We start from the raw sequence: 26,596 nt of genomic DNA, 5'->3' as shown, positions 1-26,596 counted from the left end.
AGCTTACCATTCCTGCTCCTCTTCAGTGTAACAGGGCAATAAAGTCAGGCAAACTAAGAAGTGTGTTTAACATTTGAAAATGTGCTATTTCTAATTAAACTAGCAAAAACTAAAAATCTGGATAAATATAGTTCTAAGACCAAAAGACAAATAATCAAACTTATCTCCCTCTCTACGATTTCCGACAGCAATGGTTTAAAAAAAGTAATTAGCTTGCTTATTTACTTTCATATTTTTCACTTCTCATCTTAGCTCTGTTTAAACTTCAGGAAGGAAAAAAAAACAGGTACAGAGAAAATGAGAAATGCCCACTACAGTCTCACCCTGACTTCTGTACATTGAAAAGAAGAAAAATCCTATAGAGTGGAGGCTGGACATGTGTCCTTATTCTGATACTTCTCCCCCTGCAACCGTAACATATTGATGGGGGATGTCAAACATACAGTATGTGATGATAAGTTTTGCTAGTGATATAGTCCTCTACTTAGAACCGTTAGTTTAGTAATCATTCAAAGTTATAATGACACTGAAAAAAGTTTTTAGCCACCTATCAAGTCCTTGCCAAGGACCTGGGATAGGTAGATGCAGTGGTGGGATTCAGCCAGTTCACACCACTTTGAGAGAACCGATTGTTAAGTTTCTGAGCATCTAGGTGAACTGGTTGTTGGAAGAAATCATTAAAGCAGAGAACCAGTTAAATTATTTGAATCCCACCACTGGACAGATGCTTTTATTTGATGCTATATCACATGGTATATAGTATTCCAAAGTTGCCTCTTGCAATTGACTGGTGGTAATTTTGTCGATGCCAATAATGTTGAAGTGATGCTCTTAGTATTTTGGGATTGCACCCACCCATTGGTAGTATTTTTTTTCTTTTGTCATAGTTATTTTATTTCTATTTGTGGATCTTTATATTTTGTGGTTTTTCTCTGGTTCTTTCTCTTCTCTTGTCTCCAGGCACTAACATATCTACTATGCAGACTTTTTTTTTATTCTCACAAATTGTTAAATGTGGAGTGTTGTACGTCAGGTGATTGTCTGTTTGAATTGTAGAATCCAAGAGCACTTTAGCTTCTTCACTTTCTATGAGTTTCTCTATTCTGTGATCTCACCAATTGTTTCTTGAAGGCAAATGTTGTTTGTTGCAGATATTTCAATGCACCCTTGTTGCGACTTTGTCATGCTGTTGTTTGTAGTCCATCTGTGCAATCTTCTGGCAAGCCACTGACTAGGTGGTCCACTATCTCTTCAGCTTCTTTGCAGAGTGGAATTTGGTATTTGTTGCTGTCTTCCCAATTCTGACTTTGTAGGCCTTTGTTGTTCTTATTATTATTATTCCAGTCATCTGAAGAGAATTGTAGTACCTATTTCCTCCTCCATAAGAAGCAGACCATGTTTCCAGAAACAGAGCTGATTTGGTATTTGATTGTCCCATCTCTGCTTTCTCCTTAAGGGGGAAAGAACAAACTATTGTCCAATCTATTTCAATAAAACTGCCTGAGTGACAGGTCCACAGAATCCTTTTCTAGGTACAAGGAGTTACCAGAAAAAAACTGGCTGTGTTCCTGATTATGTAGACTCTGTTTGTTCCCCTCCTAGTTCCTTTTCCTGTACAAGAGTTGGGCAGTGCAGAGGAATAGTCGGGCATCAGCTGAGGGATTAGAAAGGCACGCTGGCTTGATGCCATGTACTGTCATAATCAGCATCCATTCCCAGAAGTCAGGAAGAAATGAATGGGAAGTAAGGAATCCATAGTTAATAAGGGCTTGCAAGTCTAAACAGTCTAGCACAAACACATGTTCTAGAGAAATCCTTTTTATGAAAAAGAAAAGCCAGCTAGTTTTAAGAGTAGCATTCATTTATAGGTAAATATTTGAAAAACTGTAAAACATAAAGTATTTGCAGAAAACTTTAGAAAAATCTTTACACTGCTTATGCATACAGTATCATAAAATTGCAGTCTCTGAGCATGGAGATTGTAATTATTGTGTGACTGGGCTTTTGCCTCCACATGAGCGTAACTATTTTCTGCTGCTCTTCAAAGTTGCTTAAATTAGGTCATTAGCACTTTCAAAGGTCATTCTGATTTTTAAATCGGTACCACCCTGTTTCTCAATAAGATTTTTAAAAAGCAGCTATTGTCTTAATAAAATATCAGAAATATCAGAAAGAGTATTATCCTTGTGCAATATCCAGGGCACTTTTTCTGAATAATTTTCAAAATGCTCATGACCAAATTACTCCTGCTGGAAGAATAATTCAGTGCAGGTTTAGACTTCATTTTGTTTTGTAGGAAAGGCTTATGGAAGTCTTATGTAAATTTCAGGTAATTTAAAACAAAAATTAGTTACAGTTTAAGAATAAAAATGAGGGCTATTGTTAGGATTCAGAGAGAGATATCAATGGTTCTTCCCTACCCTTTTTTCACTTCGTATTAAAGAGGCATGGAAAACTCACATAAGTTGAGGAATGTGAGTGAAGTTATAACATGGACTTAGCAAATAAATATTAACAGATTTATGAGATGATAGATGATAGATAGATAGATGATAGATAGATAGATAGATAGATAGATAGATAGATAGATAGATAGATAGATAGATAGATGATAGATAGATGATAGATGGATGATAGGTAGGTAGGTAGGTAGGTAGGTAGGTAGGTAGGTAGGTAGGTAGATAGATAGATGATAGATAGATAGATAGATAGATAGATAGATAGATAGATAGATAGATGATAGATAGATAGATAGATTTTTAATCCAAACTTTATTATTTTTACAAATAACTCAAGAGGGCCAACATATTTAATACTCTTTCCTCCTCCATTTTTCCCACAACAACCCTACGGGATAAGTTGGGGTATGGAAGAGTGACTGGCCCAAAGTTACTTAGCTTTGATGCTTAAGACAGGACTGGAATTCATAGACTCCTGGTTTGTAGCCTGGTGTCTTAACCAGCACACCAAACTTCATGAATGACATCTTATTTGTAGTATCATCTACTTGCTGCCGTTGTTTGTGCTTTCTTAAGTTGCCTAGGACCTTTAGTTAAAGAATAATACATTCAGTTTATTTCCAACAGCTGACTTATATAAACTGCTTACAGTTCTTAGTCTACTTCTTCCAGTAGAAAGCATCCTGTCCAGTTCACTGGTGTTTTTCTTGCTCATTTCTCTATTTCTGTCCTCCACGAAGGATTAATTTCACTGCAATTATTTCCACTAGGAATTTCCCCCTAGGTTCAATTTCTAGCACTTTCCAGGGTAATGGGCAAGATGGATAATGGCTTCTGCTTCTTCGCATTATTCTTTTTGCGTTCATGGCTAGCATGATTATGAGAACAGATCGCAAAAGAGAAGGGGATGAACTTAACTTAACTTAAATTTATTCAATTTCTAGACCGCCCCTCTCTCAGAAGAGACGAAGAGGGGGGAACTCTGGGTAGGCAACATCTTTTAATGCCAGCCACTGTTGATTGCATATTTAAACAAATGACTAGACATTCTATTTTGTAAAACCCAACACGTACTTGTTTGTTCTAAAAATAAAACTCCAAATGACTGTAGCACTGTGCATTCTTTCCTTGGCCCCATTTTTTGTTGTATTCTTTTATCTTGATAGTTACTCTTGTATTTCACTTTACAGCAGTTTTTTTTTTTAAGTCCCAATCTCACAGATTTTGGATTAGGTACAAGAACATTTTAAAAAAATAACTGTTAAAATAATGAAATAATTGATGCATTTTACTATATAATAATAAATAGATACGGGCAATCATCCTAAGAGCCAAACAGCAGTTTAAAGACGTAGTTTTAAAAGTCTTCCTGACTGAGAAGGAGTGTGAATTAATTGTATTTCAATAATGTTAGATTATAATGTAGAAGGCCTGTTTCCCAGTCAAGTTCCCCTTGACTTCACATTAATAGATTACAGAGCTTAAAAAACAATAATACTGTTGTTTTTACAGACATTAAACTGGCAAGTTTACATCTGCTCATCAGTACATTTATCTCTTATTTGTCTAGGATCAAAACATTTCCTCACAGCTAGATCTAACTTGAATATGCATTTCAATTAACTTAGATACAACACAAGTTAAAACACAGGCATTGTACCACAGGTGTCTTACACATGTGAAATGCATATATTTTCTTCTTCCTCAAACAGATCATCTTTGCTGATTCTTTATTCCCCAATTTACAGGCTCTGTTACTATTACATAAATATTGTTTGCAGTTGGTGGACCACCTAATGGGTCTCCATTTACTGAAAGTGGTAGTTTATTATGGAGAAAGGCAACTTATCATGATTTCTTCTTTTGTTTAGGATAATGGACCTGTTCCAAACAGGAGACCCATGGCCTTTTCACCTGGAGGAAGTCCAACAGACAGCAAGCAGGCCTTAAATTTGCAGTACAATAATCCTACACGTCTGTATGCAAATAACAGTCCAGATTCTAGTTTACCCTCACAGATGAGCAGTCTCAATATCACAACTCCCCAAAGGTATGGAGTAAAAAGTGTACATATCAATTGAATTGCTTTTAGAAATGCCTGAATTGAATTAATGAAATAGGGCTACTGCATCCGTGCTGCAAAAATACAGGCAATTGCTAGAGGGCAGTAGAGAGGAAAAAAAAGCTCTCAATTTTCACATCCATTCAATGGTCATTTAATGGATATTTTAGTCCAGACATGGTTACACCCAGCATGAAAAGGTGGGGGGGGGATTTGCACCATTTTTTCCAAAAGATTCACTCTTTCACACAGACTAAAATGACTATATGCTTCTGTTCAAAGAGTATCTCCCCCCTCCACCTAAAATGGATTTAAACACTGGAGAAAAATCATTTTAGCATTATTTTCCCACTATTTTATGAATCAGCCAACTCTTCAACTATTTTACTAAAAGTCAAAGTACACTACCTGGGCACCAGAAATCCCCCCCCCCCCTTCTGTTCAATTGTGCAGATTCTCACAAATTACCTGGATAAGCCTCTGCCGTTTGCTTGGGAAGTTGTTTTTCAGAAGTGGTATGCCATTACCTTCCTTCTAGGGCTAAGAAAAAAATGACTGGCTCAAGTTTACTCAGCTGGCTTTATGCTTAAGAACTCAGTCTCTAGAGTTCTAGCCTGGTGCCTTAACTACCACACCACACTATCTCTTTAAATTATATGTGCAGTGCTACAAATAATAGTTTTAAATAGGCACAAGGAAATTGTTAAAAATAGAGTGAGGATACATTTTTGCAATACATGAATATATATATTGCAAAATTTAAACTGGTCTGGGCTACTAGATTAAATTCAGAAAAACTGGGTTTATACTGCAGTAGCATCCTTGGGCCATTAGCCAGAATTAACCACACATAATTTCTATCATCTAAAGACATTACTGTGGACTGCATTTAAATAATGTCTTAGTGGATTTTATAAACACGGCTCATTTGAAAAATAACAAATCACGGCTGTATCCTTTAATATCATGAATAGAATAATACTAAAATGAAAGGCAGTTTGTTTAAAAAAATATTTTAGATTTTTAAAATCTATCAAAATTGAATCCATAATTTTTAATGATTCCAGATGCAAATAAACAAGAAATAGGAAATCCGTTTGGGATGATGAAGGTGAAATCAATAGGAAAAACAGATGAAAAAAATTCAGAGGACTTTCAGCCATTTGGGCTAAAATGGTGGCAAAATGATCCAGCAGTTTCAAGAGTAACCAAACTTGCGGGTCATTTCCAAACCCAGTCCACGTTTTTCAGGGACTTTATGTAGTCCAGCACACTGCTGCATCTCTCCAGGGGTTTGTGATAACATGTAAAGTTTCAGAATGCAGCATTTAAATAAGGCTGAACAGAAATGAGCTTTTTCTATTTCACCCCCCCCTTCCAAAATTTATGGGTGGCAAAATAGATGTCCCCAAGGAACCCAGTGTGACGGTATAAGTGACCATTAATTTTGACTTCTTAGCCGTATATGTTTTCCATTTATATCAAACATTACATCAAACATTTTTTTCAAATGTATTATAGATGAAATGCAACCCAATTCACAAGGAATAAAATTTATAAAGGGTGAAGTTTCTTTTCTTTAAGTAGTATCCCCAAGACAATGTTTGGCAATAACAAAAAAAAAGCAACCTCCTGTGCCAAATATTATTCAGTGGTGGGAGGACTTCCAATTCCTTCAGTAATTTAATTTAATTTAATTTAATGCATTTTTTTAAAAAAAATATGATCCATGTGTAACACAGTAATTCAATGAATTGCAGCAGCTGTCTTGCACTTACTGGTTAGTCTTAAATATATGGTTCAGTAGCCAGTAGAATGAACCCAAGGGCTCTTTCATTGGCAATTCTTTGCATATAATAGATTGCACATGTACATGACCAACCATCACTCCAGAAACAAGAAAGCAGAAACAAATGGTTGAATCCTCATTAGTAAACATGGGATTGGTTTGCCAAAAGTTTCAGTTATCAAGTCCATGAGTTGATGAAACAGTTCTAGAAAACATTGTGAAACTTCGTATAAAAGACTCCTTTTCTTCAATGGACTTTAGGTTGGTACCTCTTCAGTTGGCATCAATTGGTTAACCTTCATTTTCTATTCAAATAGTGCTGATCCTCTAAGGTGTCTCGCAAGGAACAAAAATGGAATCGATACAGACTCGGATGTGTACAAAATGCTACAAGATCATGAAAGGCCCATTTCAGAACCTAAGCAGTCAGGATCTTTCCGGTATCTGCAAGGCATGTTGGAAGCTGGAGAGAATGGTAAGGAGCACAAACGTTCCTTTTTTATGCATACCTTAAAGTACATGCCGGTCTTAGAAACCATATGCGCAATAATTCTTGATCGTGATGGTTGGTCACACAGTCAGCCAGATGTTTGGGCTAGATTTGGCTTTTCAATCCACCTATTGTCCCTCCCAAGGACCTGCAATAGGCAGATGTTTGATGGTGCTAAAGGTATCATCACGGGATATTCTATCTATTTATTTGTATTTTTCCTTTATTATTCTTACAAAGAACTCCAGATGGCAAACATACCCAATATACTTTCCTCCTCTTAATAATATAATCAATCCAAGTTTATTAATATAAGCTGTTCCAAGTTAAGCTGCCTTTTGCAATTGACTGACTGTGATTTTTGTCAATGTCAACAGTTCTGGTAGTTTTTGGATTGTGTCCCAAGGTGCATATTACGATTGGTATTATCTTTGCTTTCTTTTGCCACAGTTGTTCCACTTCTAATTGCAGGTCTTTGTATTTTAATATTGATGTGAGTGGAGAAGAAAAAGAAATCAGGAAACACCCCCCTCCCCCCGAGTATGCAATTAATAGGGAAAGGGGGCACTGACATAAGTGTTAGCAAGCAAAGTCTCAAAGCATACATAGGCTGTTTAAAAACCAGAGCAGTCAGAATGTGGACATTGGTATCTGCATATCTGTATATTCAAAAGTATTACATGTATATAATCTTGTATATAAAGATTTCTCGGAACACAGTGGCTCAGTCACTAAGATGCTGAGCTTGTTGATCAGAAAGGTCGGCAGTTCAATGGTTCGAATCCCTAGCACCGCATAATGGAGTGAGCTCCCGTTACTTGTCCCAGTTTCTGCCAACCTAGCAGTTTGATAGCACATAAAAAATGCAAGTAGAAAAATAGGGACCACCATTGGTGGGAAGGTAACAGTATTCCATGCACCTTCGGCATTTAGTCATGCCAGCCACATGACCATGGAGATGTCTTTGGACAATGCTAACTCTTCAGCTTAGAAACGGAGATGAGCACTGCCCCCTAAAGTCAGGAATGACTAGCACATATGTGCGAGGGGAATCTTTACCTTTATATAAAGATTTCTTGAGTTCCCTCTTTTTCTGGTTAGTTCAAACTACATAGTTTTTTTTTTCATAATATAACCCTTAACCCAGTTTCTAACATGCTATCTTGCTTTTATTATAAGCTTTTAAAGGTCTCTCTGAGTCCTGACATACAGTAAAATAAATAAATCTGGCATGCTATAAAAGTGCACTTTAGCAGTGTTATGGCCTTGCTTGATTTCCTTTACATAGCACGAGGTCATATTCCCCCCCCCTTCCAAATCCATAAAGTCAAAACATTTTCTAAATTAGGCGACATCATCTGTCTTCTGTGTTTCCTCTATACAGCTTTTTTATACCAGCTTTCCTTTGTTACTTTTTAAATCTCTCTCACACCATTTCCCCCATTTTTTAATGTTTGGTTTTTATCTAGCAAAACAGAACTTCAATATGAGATTCCCATGTTATCTTGCTTTCTTATACTTATAGTCATGCTACCATTTTAAAATAAATACCTTGAGGTTAATGCTGGTCACCTGTTCCATAATCTTTACATCATCTGACATATAGCCCCATATTAGGTCAGGGGGAAAAAAACACCCCATTGATTTCTAAAGGATTTTCCGCTGCCTGTGAATGCGGCCTTAGGATGTTCCTATCATTCTGGTGATAAAGAAAGGAATGTTGTGTATTTTAAAACCACCCCCTTATTTTTGAATTCAAGAAGAAATTATAGGTAGTCCTTGAGTTACGACCACAACTGAACCCAAAATTTAACCCAAACATTTTTTGAAATGAGTTTGCCCCATTTTATGACTTTTCTTGCCACAGCTGTTAAATGAATCATTGTATTTGTTAAGTTAGTAATGGTTGTTAAGTGAATATGTATTCCCCATTGACTTTGCTTGTCAGAAGGTCGGAAAAGATGATCACATGACCCCAGGACACTGCGACTGTTAGATTGGGTAACAAGTGAGAACAATCCAGCGAAGGTTGAGTCTGACAGCAGCCCTTTTATAGGGAGCTGTCAGACCCTTCAACCAATAGGATTAAACCTCTGTTCCCGCCGGAACAGAGGACCTTGGTGGAAACCACTGCAGTTAGTACAAGTATCTAACAGCGACCATCATAAATATGAACCAGATGCTAAGCGTCTGAATTTTGATCATGTGACTAAGGGGATGCGGCAACAGTCACGTGAAAAATAAGTCACTTTTTTCAGTGCCGTTGTAACTTTGAATGGTCACTAAAGGAACTGTTGAAACTCGAAGACTACCTGTATTTAAACAAATAAGTTTGCATATCTGAGACATTCCACATGCCTTAAATCAATAATACTGAAATTTTATCTTACCTTGTTGACAGGTGAAAAGTACGACAAAGTGACCAGTCCGAGACACATTAAATCTCCAGTCCCCAAATTGGGTGGAGCCATGTCTGGCTTGCAGGTGCTCCCTGAGTGTACCAGATGTGGTAATGGCATTGTGTAAGTACATGAATCTCCCCAGGAGCCTTAATAGTTTATATCCTGTTTGGGAAAGCTAGCAAATAAAAGTGCCATCTGTTTCATTTTAAACTCTCGTTGTAAATATGGGCCATAAAACCACGTTATGTGCTGGGTGGAATTATAAGAGCAGGATGGCATCTGGACTTCTTCTTTCACAGGAAGGTTAATTAAATATGTATTGCAGCTTTAACATTGACGGATGTTAGTCTCTTGATCCAAAGTACCTGGGTTGTTCCAAAATTTGTATGGAACTCCATGCAAAAGAGGATTCCCTGATTTCATTGGAATCCGGTCGGCTCAGAAATATGAAATTAAGGAGCAGCTGCACATTCTCGGCTTTTGCAAAGGGTGGAAGCAAAGCTCTGAGTCTTTGTGGGATCCAGTCTGGGCTGGTCACTGGTACCAGAGGTTTTGTCTTCTGAGCTTTTGGACTTGTGCTGGAGCCCATCCTCAGAGAACTTCTCTGTGCTTTGGTCTGTTCTGTGTGTGATATTTATATGGTCCCTCTTGTGTGTAGTTTTTTAGATGTAGATTGGGGTGTTGGTGGCTGGCTATTACTTCTTCTTAACCGTTAGTCTTTGTCTTGTGGGGACAGAGATGTGCCTAGGTAAAATAGAACCGTTTAGGCTTGTCCCAAGGACGCTTTTTCAGGAGGTAACTGGATTTTCTTGTTTTTTCTTCTGAAGATGTTTCGCTTTTCATCCAAGAAGCTTCTTCAGCCCTGGCAGGATAGTGAGGAATGGAAGGATTTATATTCCTTGCAGACAGCTGGTCATTTGCATTCTTTTAGAGCAGGGGTGTCAAACTTAAGTTGTCACGACTGTGTCATGTGACGTTATGGGACTTTTCCTCTTTTCACTAAACTTGGCATGGGCATAGCCAGCATCCGGCCTGCAGGCCACAAGTTTGACACCCCTGTTTTAGAGGGTCGTTGAAGCACTTGGAGATTTATCTGTATCCTCAGGGTCACCTGAGTAGTGCAAATGGTTCCTGTAGTCTGCAATTCCCCCCCCCCCCCCCTGGAAATCCATTCCTATTCTCACACCATTCAAAGGGTGTTCATCCCATATTGTATAGCTAAAAGTCTGTAGAGATTCTCAGTCATCCAGGTCATGGTTGTCCCAAAGGTGCTTTTTCAAGAGGCAACGGACTGTCTTGTTTTTTTTCTCCTTTTGAAGACGTTCTCTTTTGAAGATGAGAAGCAAAAGAAAAAAACAAGGAAGTCCAGCTGCCTCCTGAAAAAGCACCTTTGGGACAACCATGACTTGGATGATTGAGAATCTCCACAGATATTTAGGCTTATGTAATAATTCTTTTCATGTGCAAGAAACAGTAATGGTTTTAAGCATGCAACTTTTTTTTTAGTTTTAAATTTTATTTACAAACATGTAAAATACACATACACAAAACTTAGACGTACACTACATTTACACAATGCAATACGAACAGGAGCTTCCTGTTCTTTCTAATAGCGATTGCCAATCGATATCGCTCACCTTATATTGTTTCCCCTTCTATTTTATTTCATTTGAATTTCACCATTCTTAACCCTCTTATCTTACTCCTCTGTCTGCTATATTGGCTGACCACTTGGATACATATATGTGTGTTAATTCTCCTTAACTATTATTTTTGGGCTTTGTTATCTTCCTTCATTGATCCTTGTTTCTTTTCTCCATCTACCTATACCATTTATCCTATATCTGGTAATATTCTGTTTCTTCTTTTCCCTGGATTTCTTTTGTTAATTTGTCCATTTCAGCACAGTCCATAACCTTTCTAATTATTTCATCTTCACTTGGAATTAATTTGTTTTTCCATTTCTGGGCGAAGGCAATCCTGTAATTATATGTAATATTAAATACTGAATTTCTTTTTTATATTTCACAGTCATTATTCCTAATTAAAAAAAACTTCAGGTTTCCATTCTATTTTAACACCTGTTATTATCTCAAGTCACTTTTTGATACTTTTCCAAAAACAAATTAGCCTCCTCACAGGTCCACCATAAGTGGTAGTTATGTTCCATGTATTGATTCACATTTCCAGCATTTTGGGGAGGTATTTGTTGAGATTTTAGCTAACCTTGTTGGTGCCAGGTGCCATCTGTAAAACATTTTTGTACTGATTTTCCTTGTGTGCAACTGATAGTGTCATTTTTAAGTTTGTTCCCCAAAATGTTTCCCATTTATCCAATTCAATATTATAGCCAAAGTTCTGTGCCCATTTTATCATTTGTTCTTTCATGATTTCCTCTTCCATTTTATGCTTCAGCAGAAATTTATTTATATATTCTCGCCATCATCTTTCTATCCAAGCTATGAATTATTTTAACTTTCTTGCCTTCTCTTCTCTCTTTCACTCTTAACAGTGGCACAATAGTGAAAGCCCGTGACAAACTCTACCATCCAGAATGTTTCATGTGTGACGACTGTGGCCTCAATCTGAAGCAAAGGGGCTACTTCTTCATTGAGGAACAACTATACTGTGAGACCCATGCCAAGGAAAGGGTTAAACCACCAGAAGGATACGACGTGGTAGCTGTTTACCCCAATGCCAAAGTTGAACTTGTCTAATTAGATACTACTATTTCCCAGCCAGGTTGAAAGAGCTAGAAGAGAGTCAAAAGGGTTTATTCTCAGTAAAATATCTTTCAGAGATTAAATGAATTACCCTTGGGACCTTAGGTGGCACAGTATTGGTTGCAGAAAACCTTTGGAAAAAAATTGCTTTCCCCCATTTCTTATAAAACTTCGCTTTTTGGTTGCTGTGCTGGAATTTAAAAAAAAAACCTGCAAATAATAGTTGCTGTAGACCATCCAAAATCTATGTAAAAATAGATGCTTTTTAAAAAGAACTTTTCCACATACAACCAGTATTTTTTTTTGTCCCATTTAAAAATAAGGCACTTTAAGAACTGACAGTTTAAAGCATTGCATTAAATTTTACTTTTTGTCAGTAATATAGATATACGATAAATACAGCTTTGTGGCTTTCAGGGTATAGAACACTGAGACCATGTTTAATTATTATTATTATTAATATTAATATAGTTAGAGAAATTCTCTTATAAATCCTTTTTCAAGTGGTGTTGATATAATTGCTGCCTATTTGTTATTTTAGTTATGTTCAGTATTTAGGAAACAAATGCTTTTTTATTTGCAAAAAAAAGCAAAGTCTTTTCTTTTTTGAGGTGAGCTTTACTCCTAGTGGCTGCATACTTGGGCTACCATATCTAAGCTGCAAAAATTAGAAGGCAGCAGCAAGCTAGAGGGTTCTGTTTTGTTTTGTGCCCTCTATGGTTGGCTGTTTTGCAGCCCATGTGTGGTAGCCTTATTCATGGACCTGGACACCTAATTTTCTTGGTAATAATGCAAAAGCCATTTCACACTTTTCCTGGAACAATCAAAGTGATAAAGAGCCCCATTTTGTCATCCTTGTGACAGATGGCAGCATTAGCAGCTGGAACTTTCTGCTTATCTAATCCTGCCCTTTTAATTCTCCTAAAGAAACATTATTGGAAACCCATAATTGATCCTCTGTTGGTTAAGAGCAGTGAGCAGGTTAAAGATGATATGTGTGTTCTCAGATCTTTTAGATCAGGTGTCAAACTCAAGGTCCGGGGACAGGATCCGGCCCATGGTTTGTCTAGATCTGACCCACAGGGCCACCCTGGAAACAGCCCATTTTCACTGGCAGAGTTCTCGGGCCACCACAGCCACCCGACATGAGTGACGTATAGCTGGCCACCACCACCCTGTCTCCCGAGGTCAAACACAACGCTGATGCGGCCCTCAATGAAATCAAGTTTGACACTCCTGCTCTAGATCCTCTGATACTGTCAGTTGTAAAGATGAACTCTCAAATGTAAAATTCTCTGTAAACAAAAATGTATGGAATGCATGTACAGAAAAGAATCAGATATAACAGAATCTTTACATATGATACCAATGTTCTTTGTTTTCTGTGAGATACCATAATTGCTCTTGCTGTTGTATCAAATCACATGGACAACTATTTTTACTACTTCCTCCTTTGTGTTTAAACAATAAGATTTTATATTCAAGCCTCAAATATAGAACTGGTCTCAGTTTCAGTTAATTTGAATTTTAGTATTCATCTCTGGGGCAAATATCAATTCAGTCAATATAAAAGAAATCCTGAAAGATCACAAAGATATTTTTGACTTTAAGTTTTCAGAACTGAATATCCCTGGATGCACTGAAGTCTTTTCGTGTTTGAATGAATTGAATGAAATGCAGAAAAATCCATAAAATTATAAGAATATTAAGCCTCATTTCAGACAAATAGATATAGAAGATAGTCAGACAGACATTTATTTCTTGATAACATAGGATGAAACTTGCCCAGTATGAAAACCACTTTATGTTTTAACAAGTAAAATGTAGCAACAAGGATGAAGAAAAGTATGTACTTTTAGTTAAAACATAGTTCTCTTTACCATCAACATATTGTCTGTGTCATTAAGGTTCTCATTTAAAGAAGCTTGATTGACTGAGTTTATCTTTTTTTCTATCTGCAGTTGTTATAAATGTATATATTAATAATCATTTAACCAGCAATCAGTCAGACCCTGTCAGCCATATAAGCTATTAATAGAAGACACAAAAGCTTTTCCTCCATCTTTATTTTTCTTCCTCCACCTGCATACTTTTGTTGTGAAAGATTAGTGAACTTCTCCTGCATGGAAAACTGCTGATCCTCTTCCCTTGAAATGCCTACAAAATTCCATCTGGTAGCTTTCTGCCTGCCACTGCTTGCAAGGAAAATACTGCTGAAGTCCTTTCAGAAGGACCACTTCTGCTACATCCTATTTTTAGCCATCAGTAATAGGGAAGATATCTCAGCATTGCATTGCTGTTTTGGTTTTTGTGTTTGTGGTTGTTGTTGTTTTTTTGCTGACCAATTAAACAGGAATCAGTATTTTTGTGTGTATAAATATGAAACTAGTTAAATAGTTATTAAAGCATTGCAACACTTTTATTTTCACATTAGCTCTATTATGCAAAGTTTCCTGCCAGGTGGGAAAACAGCCCTATTTGAACTCTTCAGTAGCTTCCAACTCTAAATGAAGGGTTGTAATTTTATTACCATTTATCACTAGTTTTAATGGGTTTTTTTAACCTAATATTTGTGTTTTTCTCTTCATGGAATCATTTGAGTAAATCAGGAAACTCTTACGTATTATTATAGTTATCAATCAAGCAATATTGTTGTTGTTTCATTTCTTGGTTGCCAAGAGATAACTATTTCTTTTGCAACAGTTGTGTACATTTGCTCCAATTTGACTTCTTTGTGTTAATCCTTAGGGCCCCTAGGTATGATTATATTGTTTTGTGGGTTATACATGCTCTGCGGAGATATGATTATACTGTTTCGTGGGTTTGAAGTGCTCCGTGGAACACATATACTGTGAGACTACAATTTTACAAATTGCTGGGTGCCTTTAAATTGAAAATTGGTACCTAATTTCTGGTCTTTGAAATGCAGTTGATAATTCACAACATCTGGTTTATTGAAGGGTCTCCCCAGTTTATCTCACATCTCTTTTGTCCTTTCATTATCAAGTGAGTTTGATAAACAAGCAATCTTTCTTGACTTGTAATTAGGATTTTGCCTGTAGGGTACATTCTAATGAAGTGGCAGACTGCCATGGTCCTTTGCACAAGTGCCTTGAAACAGCCCCCCATGATTTCCATACTAGAAATAAGGGTGTTTTTACAAGTGCTTTTGGGTGAACAATTTACCTTAATGCCTTGCAACTGTTTCTTGAAATTAAATTCAGCCATTATTTTTAATCAGATACAAGATTTGATTAAATGTAAGTTTGTTTTTCATTAAAACTTTCTACTTGGAAAAATTGGAAAAAATCCACAATATGGATTCTTTAATACAATTTGAGGTACAAGTACTGTATATGTTTCATTGTAATAGCTTAGAATATTCAGGCCTTGATTCTAGTTTTCTTAAAACATGCATCAGTTTAAAAACTGCTAAAGTCAATCATACCTATCGCTTTTCTTATGCTTATTTTTTTCATTTTACTAATCATTGCTGTAATAAAGCTGAAATCTAAAAGATAGATATCTCTATATACACATGCTATAATAATCATATAGTTGCTTGACAATAAAGAGAACACCTCATTGGAAAGAAACTAACTTGCAAATAAATGAGGCCAGATATTTCTAGATTGAAAAGTGCATCACAAACCTGATATAATCAACTTTTTTTTTTACGCAGTGAAAACACAGGTTTCTGAATATGTTAGGCTGTAGATCAGTTTGCATTGCTCTTTATTCTCTCTTCAATTCATTTCAAAGGCTGTTTTTCACCCTGCAGGAGTCTGCTGTCTACTTCAGATCTGTTATAATATTAAAACATGTGCCACATGTTAGAAATTTATTAGTCTTGAACTGTGAGCTTTATAAATTGCATAAAACTAATTGCACATAATTACTTAATTCAATGATCTATTTCAGCCTTTATTGTATGCAAATAACTTTACTAGCCAAGGAATGAAACTTTTCTTGTCTTTTATCTGCATGGATATGCAGAAAAATTTGCCTCTTGCTAGTTCTTTTTTTAAATTGACCATTCATACAGTATCCAAATTGGAGCCATCTTGTTACAAATTCATTTCCTTCTAGCTATGCCTCTTATCCTACGGAAAAATTTTGTAGCATATTATTAAAACTGGAATGTGGTTGCCAGTTCAATCAAGGGGATAAGATATTTTTTATTTGTGTGGATTAACTATTCAATAATACAGAAAAACATTTTAGGAAAACATATTGTGTATGGAGTTTAAATATATTATGAGTCCACCTCATTATCAAATGAATTATGGTTTAACTGTTTCATCACCGCTACTATAGCCTTAAGAATTTTTTATTATTTCATAGTCTGTCACACTCAGAAACAATGTGGTTGGTAATGTTTCTCTTACGCTGCCAGCCATCAGGATCTTGTGACAACTTTTTATAAGATTTTCATACTCCTGATCACACATTCATTTCAGCACTGGTATACTTTAACTTTAAAAAATGGAAAATCAAGAAGATTTTGTCACAATGTCCTTATAGCACCAAAGGCGAAATCTTTTGAGTTATTTTGATCATGGATCATCCATTGAGAGCACAGATTGTTACTTCTCTTGTTTTCAATCTTTCCATTCTCAGCAATTTCTCCTCTGGGGGAATCTTCCAACTCTCTCGAGTAGATTTTATGGAGAAATTGAGAGTAAGGTTATAAAATAAAGGTAAAGAAGAAAAAGCTCTATTATGTGACCCAAAAGCTACTTGGATGACTTTGAATTTTATTCTTAACATATGAGATACTACTCCTAGCAATAGATAAGTTGGGACGTTTTCTTTAATAATACTGGACTGGAACATAATCAGAGGTTCTTTGCAGAGATGGCTTTTAAAACAGTGAATAAATGTAGTTAAGGTTCCAATGCCTTATATTACACAAACAGTAGCAACTCTGTAGGGTCCTTGATTATCTCTGAGCTTGGTTGTTTTCTTGCAAATTCTGGCACTGAGGATGTTACCTAGTTTAATAATGAAAAATCTGCAAGAAAACAACCAAGCTTAGAGAGCCCCAAGGACCGCACAGTTCAACCCTGAATTACAAATATTTTCTCCTATTAGTAGTAATTCTTCCATAAGTTTAAAAAGACATAGAAGCAAACCAATGGTGGATTGCAAATATTTTTACTACCAGTTCGGGCACGCACCCACACGTGCATGCAACACTTCTGTGCATGCGCAGAAGTGTCTGGGCGGGTGGACGGGGCCTCCCACTACCACTACTGCCGGTTCGGCCGAAACGGGAGTAAGCCACCATTGAAAAAAAACAGCCATAAGGACATAGTATTTTATTTTAATACAGAACAGAATAGACTTTTTCTGAAGCAGAAGTGATGACCATGAGAAGATATCTATGAATGGACACAAACATTGTGTGGTGACATAGGATAGCCTTCTGCACTGGCCCCACTGATTAGAAAGAGTTTTAAGTCCAAAATATCTGGAGGTCCATAAATCCTGTATTCTTTGAAGGCAAAGCTGAAAACAGAAGAGTGAGGAAAATAAAATCAATTTAAATGAATTAAAAGGTGTGTTCACCATCTATTCAAGGAATCCAGTCACAACCTACTAAATTAAGAGGTTTGTTACCAGGCTACGAAACAAATTCTCTCAGGAACTTTGGTCCTAAACTCTATTTTTAGAAAAGATGTCGAGGCATGTCCTTTTAACTTAGCTTTTTATATCTTGAAGGTCACCATCTTACACACTTTTCTGGAATTGAGCCCTGTGGAATACCAGAAGAGAAGATTCATAAGTCCAGTACAGGCAAAAAATGATCCTTGGTGATTAGGCTTATTGATTGCATTGTTCTTTTTCGGTACCATTCAGTAAGCATCCATGACATTCACCTAACCATGATTCACACAATTTGTAATACCCACAGACACACAAATATGAGGAAACTGTAATACTTTCCTAACACCAAACTAATGCTGTTAAGGATGAGCTGGGAGAATTTTGAATATTGTGAAATATGTGAATAATTCATGTTGATTTATTGTACATTAACGTGTGGTCTGGAAAATTTCTTAGACGGGTTGTGGTCTTTGAGGACCAACTCCTGGAAAATGCTCCACTATTTATGGCAAGAGTTCACAACTTAAGACTTCTGGGTGTATAGTTAGAAAGATTAATTGAATAGACTCTTTCGTGTATTTATTTTCAGGCTGTGCCTTGTCCACTACGTATGCACTGCTCACAAATATATTCGCTAGTGTATGAGTGTGTTCATGGTAGATATGAATAGCAATAGCCCAGTATAAGTGATTGCAGAGTAATATATCCCTCCAAGTAGATAGCTTCTCCTTATCTAAAGCATCTTCTCCTTGGATATGAAACATGTTCAAACATAAAGTAGGCAGGGCTAATTAAACCTGGCCTGCTTTGGGTTCTTTTTGCAGAAACATTCGCATTACAAATCTTGATCTTAGACAAATCTGAATGTATTAAATTCAAACGATACTTTAATCAGCAAAAGAATTGCAGGATTCACACAGCCCTGCAGTCAAATTCATTGTGGTTGTCAATATTGCAGATGCCAATGATGGGATGCCATGCATAGTGCCTGAACTTTATAAAATCCTATAAAAAACTACAGAACATTTAAGTCGAAACCTATGGAGGCTGGATGTAATGAAGACAGAAATGTACAGGAGTTATTTTGTGCTTCAGTTGGTACGCTGAACGAGTCTGATGCTGATTAGCTCAGCCTTGGCCATGGTTCCACATATGTTCATTACTCATCAACTGAATTACAGAAAACCACTTGCTGATGTGATTACTGTAGCGCGAAACGAAGCTGCTAGACTTTTGACTGGAAAGAAAATACTGGGATTATGCAAACGTTTTATTTCATCAGCTAGAGTACATTGGCTACCAGTGCATTTCCATATACAGTTCAAGATGCTTGTAAGAGCTAAGTGGGTTGTGACTTGATTCCTGGGAGCCTATCTCCCATCCCCCACCCTTTGATCTTATCTCTCTTTGACAATTGCTCAGTGTACTTAAATTGCATATGCCTTTATCTTTAGCGACAGTTAGCAATGGCCATATCTACAAGGTGAAAATTCCTATCCTTAGAAACAAGGTGCAAAAAGCAATCCTTTTCTCCCACCAAATCAGGATAATTATTTTTAAATCATCATTTCATGCCGCCGTTGTATAATCTTACTTGTCAATGCCTAGTCTGTGTATGCCCCCTTTTGCTGCCACCTGTAAATTGTTCCTGTGTAGAGTTTTTGTGCTTCTGGAAATAAAATAATGTTCTTTGGATGGTATACCTAGCACATTATGTTTGATCTAGACTGGATGCATCAGGTTGGCTGCTGCTTAACACGGAATGCTGGTTTATTTTTATTTAATTGTATTAATTTACTTGTTAAGCTGGCATCTCCCACCATTCTTCCAGGAGCTTCAGGAGGCTTGTAGGCATGCATGCCCATATTCATATCCATCTTTTCCTTTATTCGCTACAATTGTCTGGAGCAGGTTGCGTTGAAGGAGTGACTGCCAAGGTCACCTATTGACCTTCTGTGGCTGGGAGCAGACACAAGCCTGACCTCAACCCAACACCTTAATCCTTAGACCACCCTGATGAAGAAAAACCTTACAGTCTTGTATGTTATTATTAGGAAAATTGCAAAGTTGATGGATCAGGGCAATCAGACTGTTAAATAAATCAGGTCAATCATCACACGAGTGCAATTCTTTTTATTTCCATTATTACTACAGTTCCGAGGAGATGTAAAAATAATAATGCATACATCTACCACAGCAGACACAAATTTTCCATGTGAAACAATAAATATGCCTGTTATGAAGCTGTTTCTACTCCCCTTTTTTTCTCCCCCAAAAATTGTAAAACAGGATACCATTACATAAAATATGTGCAGCTGACAGAATGAATTACACATTGAAAATGTGAAGACATGAAAAAACCCTTTTGGTCCAACATTCCATTCCCAAGGTGGCCCATAAGGAGATGCCTCTGGAAAGACGATTAGAATAGTGATACTCCTGTATTTCCCACAGCTGGTAAGAAGCCATTCTGGTGGTCATGAGCAATATCCATTGATAGCCTTATACATCCCACTTCAGTAGCAAATTCCACTACACTAAACGATTTATAGAAACCTACTGCAATTGTGTCCTTAAATATGGATATGTTGGGAAAGTAGTGAATGAGGTTACCAGTTCTTTCTATAATTTTGATTGCATTTTAATTTGTAGTTTTTTCCCCTACCAATCCATATATAATGATTTAAGGCATTCTAGGCAAAGAATGTACTACCGGTATTAATACAACTACTTCGATCTAAGCTTTGGGGAATCCATTCATACAATGCTTGATGATGCGATGACCTCAGTAGATAAGTGGAATCAACCATCATCAGTACAGAGAGAAGGAAGCTTAAAGGATAAGAATTCTTCTTAAGAATGTGATGTTATAAAGCCAGAAAGAAAGAAGTTATGCCCTAAGGCCAATCTAAATGCAAAATGCAAAGTCAGCATTGATACTAAGAAAAGTGCTTGCCAATGTAAATTTGCTATTCCCTATTCCTGTTGAGTTACAAACTGCTAGAAAAAAATTGCCCTTTTGAAGACCAGTTTTTGAATGATAGTTATAGCTCTTCCTGATACACAGCACCACTATTAGGCAGTGAATCAACCTCAGGTAGTAAATGCTTTGAGCAAAGGCAGTAGAAGCTCCCATACAACCACGCCTAGCTACCGATGGGATACCCTATTCTAGGGGTGTCAAACTGGGTGTGTCACACGTAGGCCACGCCCACCCCAGCTCCATGAAAGGGGGAAACGTCACAAAATGTCACATGATGGCAACGTGACACCACAAGTTTGACACCCATGCCCCATTCTATCTCTACTATTTAGTTATAATTGCTAGTAACCTAGTTTAATAGACAGAACAAACAGCTAACACTCTCTTGTTCTTCATCTCGGATTGTTACATTCCCCTTGCTGGTTTTACATAACGTTTTACTCACTTAGTTGAAAGAGTCTGGCTTGGTCTATCTAAATGGCGAAAGCACCTCTAGGACAGCAACGTTCCCTTTACATTACACTGAAACCATAACATAACACCTCCCAGTTTGACCTGGAAATACCCACGGCAAAGTATGGAAGTTTGTGATTGCCATCTTCCAGGACAACAGCCAAACATGTATCCCAATCTTTGCTAAACTCTGCTGGGATTACAGCCCCCGCAGTTCCTCATCTCTATGATTGTTGACCATGTTTGGGGGGGGGGGGGATTTTAGTCTTCCCACACATATGGTACAAGACATGGAGTGGGAAAAGCCGAAGTATATCCTGGTGAAATACAGTATGTAGAGGGAAGAAATCTAGAATGTATCTTTTGAAGTGGTTTGAGAAAGCTCATTTGTAAGTCAATTACATAATTGACAAGGGCTTTTTATCTGCATGAGGCTAATATTGTGGCCAGTAGCATTTATAATAGGGAGTGGGAGGATTACACATTGGCTTTGCACGAAAGACTTTTTTTTTCTATAGCCACACCCAAAAGAGACAAAACTTGCAACATAGTGCTCTTTCTGATGAAAGCAATAGAGCCTGCAGAACAGAGATGGTATTCAGCCTGTTCTGACAGGTTCTGGAGAACCGGTAGCGGAAATTTTGAGTAGTTTGTAGAACCAGTGAATAGACTGGCCCCGCCTGCCCTGCCTCCCAGCCTCCCAGCTGATATTCTTTTGTTGCCCTGAACAGGAGAAACAAGCTGGAAAGCAGGTCAGTTGGGTGGGGAGGGAATGGGGAGTTTGCAGTATCCTTCCCTTGCCATGCCCACAAAGCCACGCCCACAAAGCCACGCCCACAGAACCGGTAGTAAAAAAAATTGAATCCCACCATTGCTGCAGATGCTTGTTTCTTGTAATCCTTCTGGAATAAGATTTTTTTTTTACTCAAGCAAACTCAGACTGTGTTTATATTAAGAGGCAGTCTTTGATTAAAACCCCTCTTATTTGAAAAGTGGAGGTAAAGTACAAGTATGATATTCATCAATTTGGAGTTTACTTCGCTTTCAAACCACAAAGAACCTAAAAATCCATTTGAACTTTTCATGTGTGCTATATATTCCAGAAGCTATCAGGAATGGCCAGCATAATGTGACCATGCATGCTGGTCAATGGTCAGTTTTAAAAATTATATACCAGCTGTAAAATGCTTGCGTTGCTTGCATAATAAGAGAGTGGAACAAATTCAAGAAGCTCAGACTGTAACTAACAGCTGAGACCAGAGATCCAGGGCTGGCTGTTTACCCAGGACTTCTTAAAAGCTCTAATAAAGGTTTATGATCTGTGCCACATCAAAACCAGCTCGTGAGTTCGCTTGCGTTGAAGCCCTTTCTGAAGCAATGAGCAGTGTTTTGGCTCATTGTTGCTACTGCTAGGGTAGCTTTGGTAAACACTTCACTTGCATTTCCACTCTGATGCCTTCCAGCATGCTCTCTTTCCACCCGGGACCCGAGGTGAATTGCATCATCCCTGGGTTTTTTTGCTTTTCCTGAATCCCTTCCCTGCCTTCACAAACTAAGCCAATGATTGCAGCAGTTCTTCGGTGACTAGACATGTTCCACCAAAGACAGGCTGAATTTCTTAGAGGCCCTTCCAGAGCCTCATCTCTGACTACACCGTGTGGTTTCAGCCTCTCTCTTGGCCAGTTTCCCTTCTGCCGATAAATTGTTTCCAACTGTGAGAAACGAGGGCCATTTCCTTGGCCAACAAAGACCTGTGGCCAAAAAAGGAGTGGTTGGAAGTCAGACTATATCCAGCTCCTCCTGGGAATTGCCAAAGAGGGAATACTAACCTAATGAGTAAAAAATTACCACTTTGGCCTTCAAGCCAGATTGCTGTCATAAAGCATTTGTGATTTCTGGATCAATTTATTATTCCTCTGTATTAATTTCAGGCTTTGCTCTATTTCTAAGGAAGGAAGTGGGGAGAAAGGTTGCTATGAATATATTGTCAGCATTACAATAATGATTGCGTGCATACAGAAGACTAGGCCAGGTTTTTTTTTCCAACTACGTGCTTGAGGAACAACATATAATGGAGTTGATGGAGTTGTGAACCCACCCAGTACAATTTTGCATTCTCTATGAACCATGCTGGTGACCACAAATCATTTTTTTTCCTTCCCATGAATATGCCTCGAACTATAATTATGAAATGGCTGCATATTGAAAAAATATTCAATGAATTCCTGAAGCCTTTTTTTTTTCATTTTGGATGTTAGGGGTGAATAGTAGGCTATGATTATATCTACTTTCCACTGTTCCTAAGTAAAGAATGTCTAGTTGACCTCTATAGGAAGTCATGAGTAAGCAAGATAAAGTCTTGGCACCAACTCAATGTTACCAATATCTTATGAGCAGAGGACACTTGTTATCTTCACATTTTTAATGTCTTCCAACTTTGAATCTTATGAAGAAAGTCTATGATTTAAAAGGGAAAAGATACATTTGTTTTAAAAGTGTTTGGACCAAATCTGGAAGGTTCAAATCATCGGTGTTAGATTTTGCCATGCACTAGAACAGTGATGGCTAACCTTTTTGTTGTTGCATGCCGAAAGTGCGCGTGCAATGCGTATGCGATTCCTCATGCGCATGCCTGTGTTACCCGCACACATGCATGTGTGACCCCACACATGCATGTGTGACCTCCCCGCATGTGTGCACATCTACTGCATGCACTCCATGCATGCACGGCAGAGACCCGAAAACCAGCTGGCCAGCAGGAGGAGCGTGTGCATGCACTGTGAAGTTGAGCTGGGGTGACAGCTCGCATGCCCACAGAGAGCACTCTGCATGCCAGCGGTGGCAGACCTGCTATAGGTTCGTCATCATGGCACTAGAAGATGAAACTAGTTACAAACAATGAATATTATATCACTGGATAGGGCAAAAGATACAGCATTTGGAATGAAAGACTCCAAATCAACTTTGTTTATGCCCCAAAAGATACTTTGCATTCTTATGTGACTAGTTACTACATGTTAAAATATGCATAGAAATGCACATTCCATTGACAGATAGGTTGGCACCTAAGTGAGCATCTGAAGCGTATCAAATGCCTCTGCTGAATTCTTGTTCTGCAGATGACATGTGGGCAAAACTCTTCTTATGCTGTTCTTATGATGAATTCAGGCATTTGCTTTTACTGGAATTACAAAAGTATCATAAGTCCATGCTTTAACCATATGGAGTCTTCATTTTTTTGTGGCAATAAAAGACACAAAAGGTCAGATGTCATTAGCTTGCTTCTGTTTCCTTCTATTTCCATGTTGTCATTTTGGAAAGAACCACTCTATAAACACAATATGACCAGAACATGGGCTAGGAAGCTATTAACCAGATAGGTGGTCCAAAGAATATAAACACATTCAAATCATGGTGTGACATGCATAGCAAAAAGCATCTGGAACTTAGGGTTGTTTGTTATTGCTCTTTCCTAACATTTTTAGGCATGTTTCTTATACACCTGTCACTCATTTAACTGTGAGCTGATCATCACGAAGAGTGTGTTTCACCTCTCACAAGAAAACCTCTAATGTTCAGATGATTGTTCCCATCCTGCAGAGGTTATTACACACACAAGAAAGGACTGTTAGTTCTTTTTTAACTTTACCAATCCCTTCCTTTTAGAGATGGGAAGAACAGCTTCTCAAGGAGCTGAAAGGGGAGGAACCCCGCGTTGTGGCTGTTTTAAGTTCAACCCATTCCTGTCAAGTAGCAATAGCAATAGCAGGCTTATATGCTACTTCATAGTGCTTTTACAATCCTCTCTAAGCAGTTTGCAGAGTTAGCCTATTGGCCCCAACAATCTGGGTCCTCGTTTTAGCCACCTCGGAAGGATGGAAGGCTTGAGTAGATTTATTATGGGCCATCCAGTGGTGGCTTCTGGATCCTGTTGCAACCGGATCGGTTGCAACGGGGCCCGGCATCCTCCACATGAATGCGCACAGGGCACGCATGCATCTTACCCTCCAGTGACGCTTCCTCGAGGCTCCAGCTGCTCGGCGGAGTGTCGCGCAGGCGCTGTATGCACTGTGTGCATGTGTGGAAGCACCGAAGAGTTTAAAGACAGGTAAGGAGCTCGGGTGGGCGGGTGGGCCCTATGGAGCACCGTACTGGAACGGTACCTGGTGCTCGGGGCAGGATCCGGTACGCCCATAGCGGGGCGTACTGCCTGTAACCCACCACTGGGGCCATCCCTCCAATATATATTTATTTATGTGTTTATTTTATTATATATTTATTTATATAGAAGTAGGCACTGCCACAATATACCATAAATGATGGCCACTTTTTAAAACCCATGCAATCCATTAAGGACAGTCAGCACTGAGATCTACAATCTAATGTTCGAGAGGTAACACAAAAATCAACTTTGTGATGCAAACCATGTGTTCTTTCTCTAACCTTGTGTCCTCTTGAGAATACAAATCTCACCAGAGCTGTCAACAAGATATACAGGTAACCCTTGACTTACAACAGTTCATTTAGTGACCGTTCAGTTACAAAGGCACTGAAAAAAGTGACTTATGACCATCTTTCACACATATGACCATTGCAGCATCCCTATGATCTCAAGAGCAAAATTCAGACCCTTGGCAACTGACTCCTATTCATGATGTGTCCCAAGGATATGTGATCCCCTTTTATGACCTTCTGCAAGGAAAGTCAATGGGGAAGCCAGATTCACTTAACAACCATGTTACTAACTTAACACCTGCAGTGATTCACTTAACAACTGTGCTAAGTTGTAAAATGGAGCAAAGCTCATCTAGCAAACGTCTCACTTAGCAACATAAATCTTGGGCTCAATTGTGGTCGTAAGTCCAAAACTACCCGCAGAGCTTTGATCACACTATCATACACAACATCTTGAACTTAGTTCTTGTTGAGAAGAGTCAAGGGTGAAGACTGAATTCAGTCTTCTCCACAAAATGGCTGTTTCTTCATTGCTAAGGGCACCAGAGAAGCCATGGGAGGGAGGGAAGGAGGGAGGGAAGTAACATTCTTCTTAATGCCCCAAGAACCTCTTAAGTCACTTTATGCAAGGCAGAGCCATGCATCCATGTGTGTACACGCACACCCCAAGAAGTGCTCTCAGACACCTACACCATTAAATGTATCTATTGAATTCAGTATCTTACCCAGCGTTGTGGCGCAGAAGAAACATCCTACAGAAAGTACTGTAAGCTTTTACCACAAGAATAACAGCTTGCATTCCCTCTTACTTTTGATGCAGTTGATAAGTGTTGCAAACACACACCCAAAATCCATGTTGTATTTTCTTCTGCCTTGAATACTGCATGTGAGTTTTATTATATATTCCTATTTGTAAGCCACCGGGATTCACAAATGGGAGTGGGCAGCATAGGCATGTTTCAATCAATAACTAACCCCCAAATTCACTTCTGCACCTTGAGCTTTGTGCTGGGTTGAGAGCAGCTTTTCCAGGCCTGCACAGCACAGCTGCAACAATCCAGCCAGCTCAGTCAGCAGCTGTTGCTGGTTTTTCTGAAGAATATTTTCCTCTTACCACATCTGTCAAAATGTTTCTCCCCAAGCATGAAGTCACCCTCGCTTAGTCATTGA

At 38.1% G+C, this 26,596-nt stretch overlaps 1 protein-coding gene across 1 annotated transcript in view; it reads left to right on the top strand.

The window, feature by feature from the left end:
• Positions 1-19,651, top strand: part of PDLIM4 (PDZ and LIM domain 4) — an 82,633-nt gene extending 62,982 nt beyond the window's left edge. Inside the window, exons 4-7 of the mRNA XM_081936670.1 lie at positions 4,331-4,509; positions 6,628-6,785; positions 9,202-9,322; positions 11,715-19,651. Coding sequence (XP_081792796.1) covers positions 4,331-4,509; positions 6,628-6,785; positions 9,202-9,322; positions 11,715-11,919 — 663 coding nt within the window. The 3' untranslated portion in view covers positions 11,920-19,651. The remainder of the gene's footprint in view (positions 1-4,330; positions 4,510-6,627; positions 6,786-9,201; positions 9,323-11,714) is intronic.
• Positions 19,652-26,596: the final 6,945 nt, after the last annotated feature.

This window comes from Natrix helvetica (genome assembly GCF_964273705.1).
Source record: "Natrix helvetica genome assembly, chromosome: 1".
In the NCBI taxonomy this organism is placed as follows: domain Eukaryota; kingdom Metazoa; phylum Chordata; class Lepidosauria; order Squamata; family Natricidae; genus Natrix; species Natrix helvetica.
This window is presented reverse-complemented; position numbering and strand designations above follow the sequence as displayed.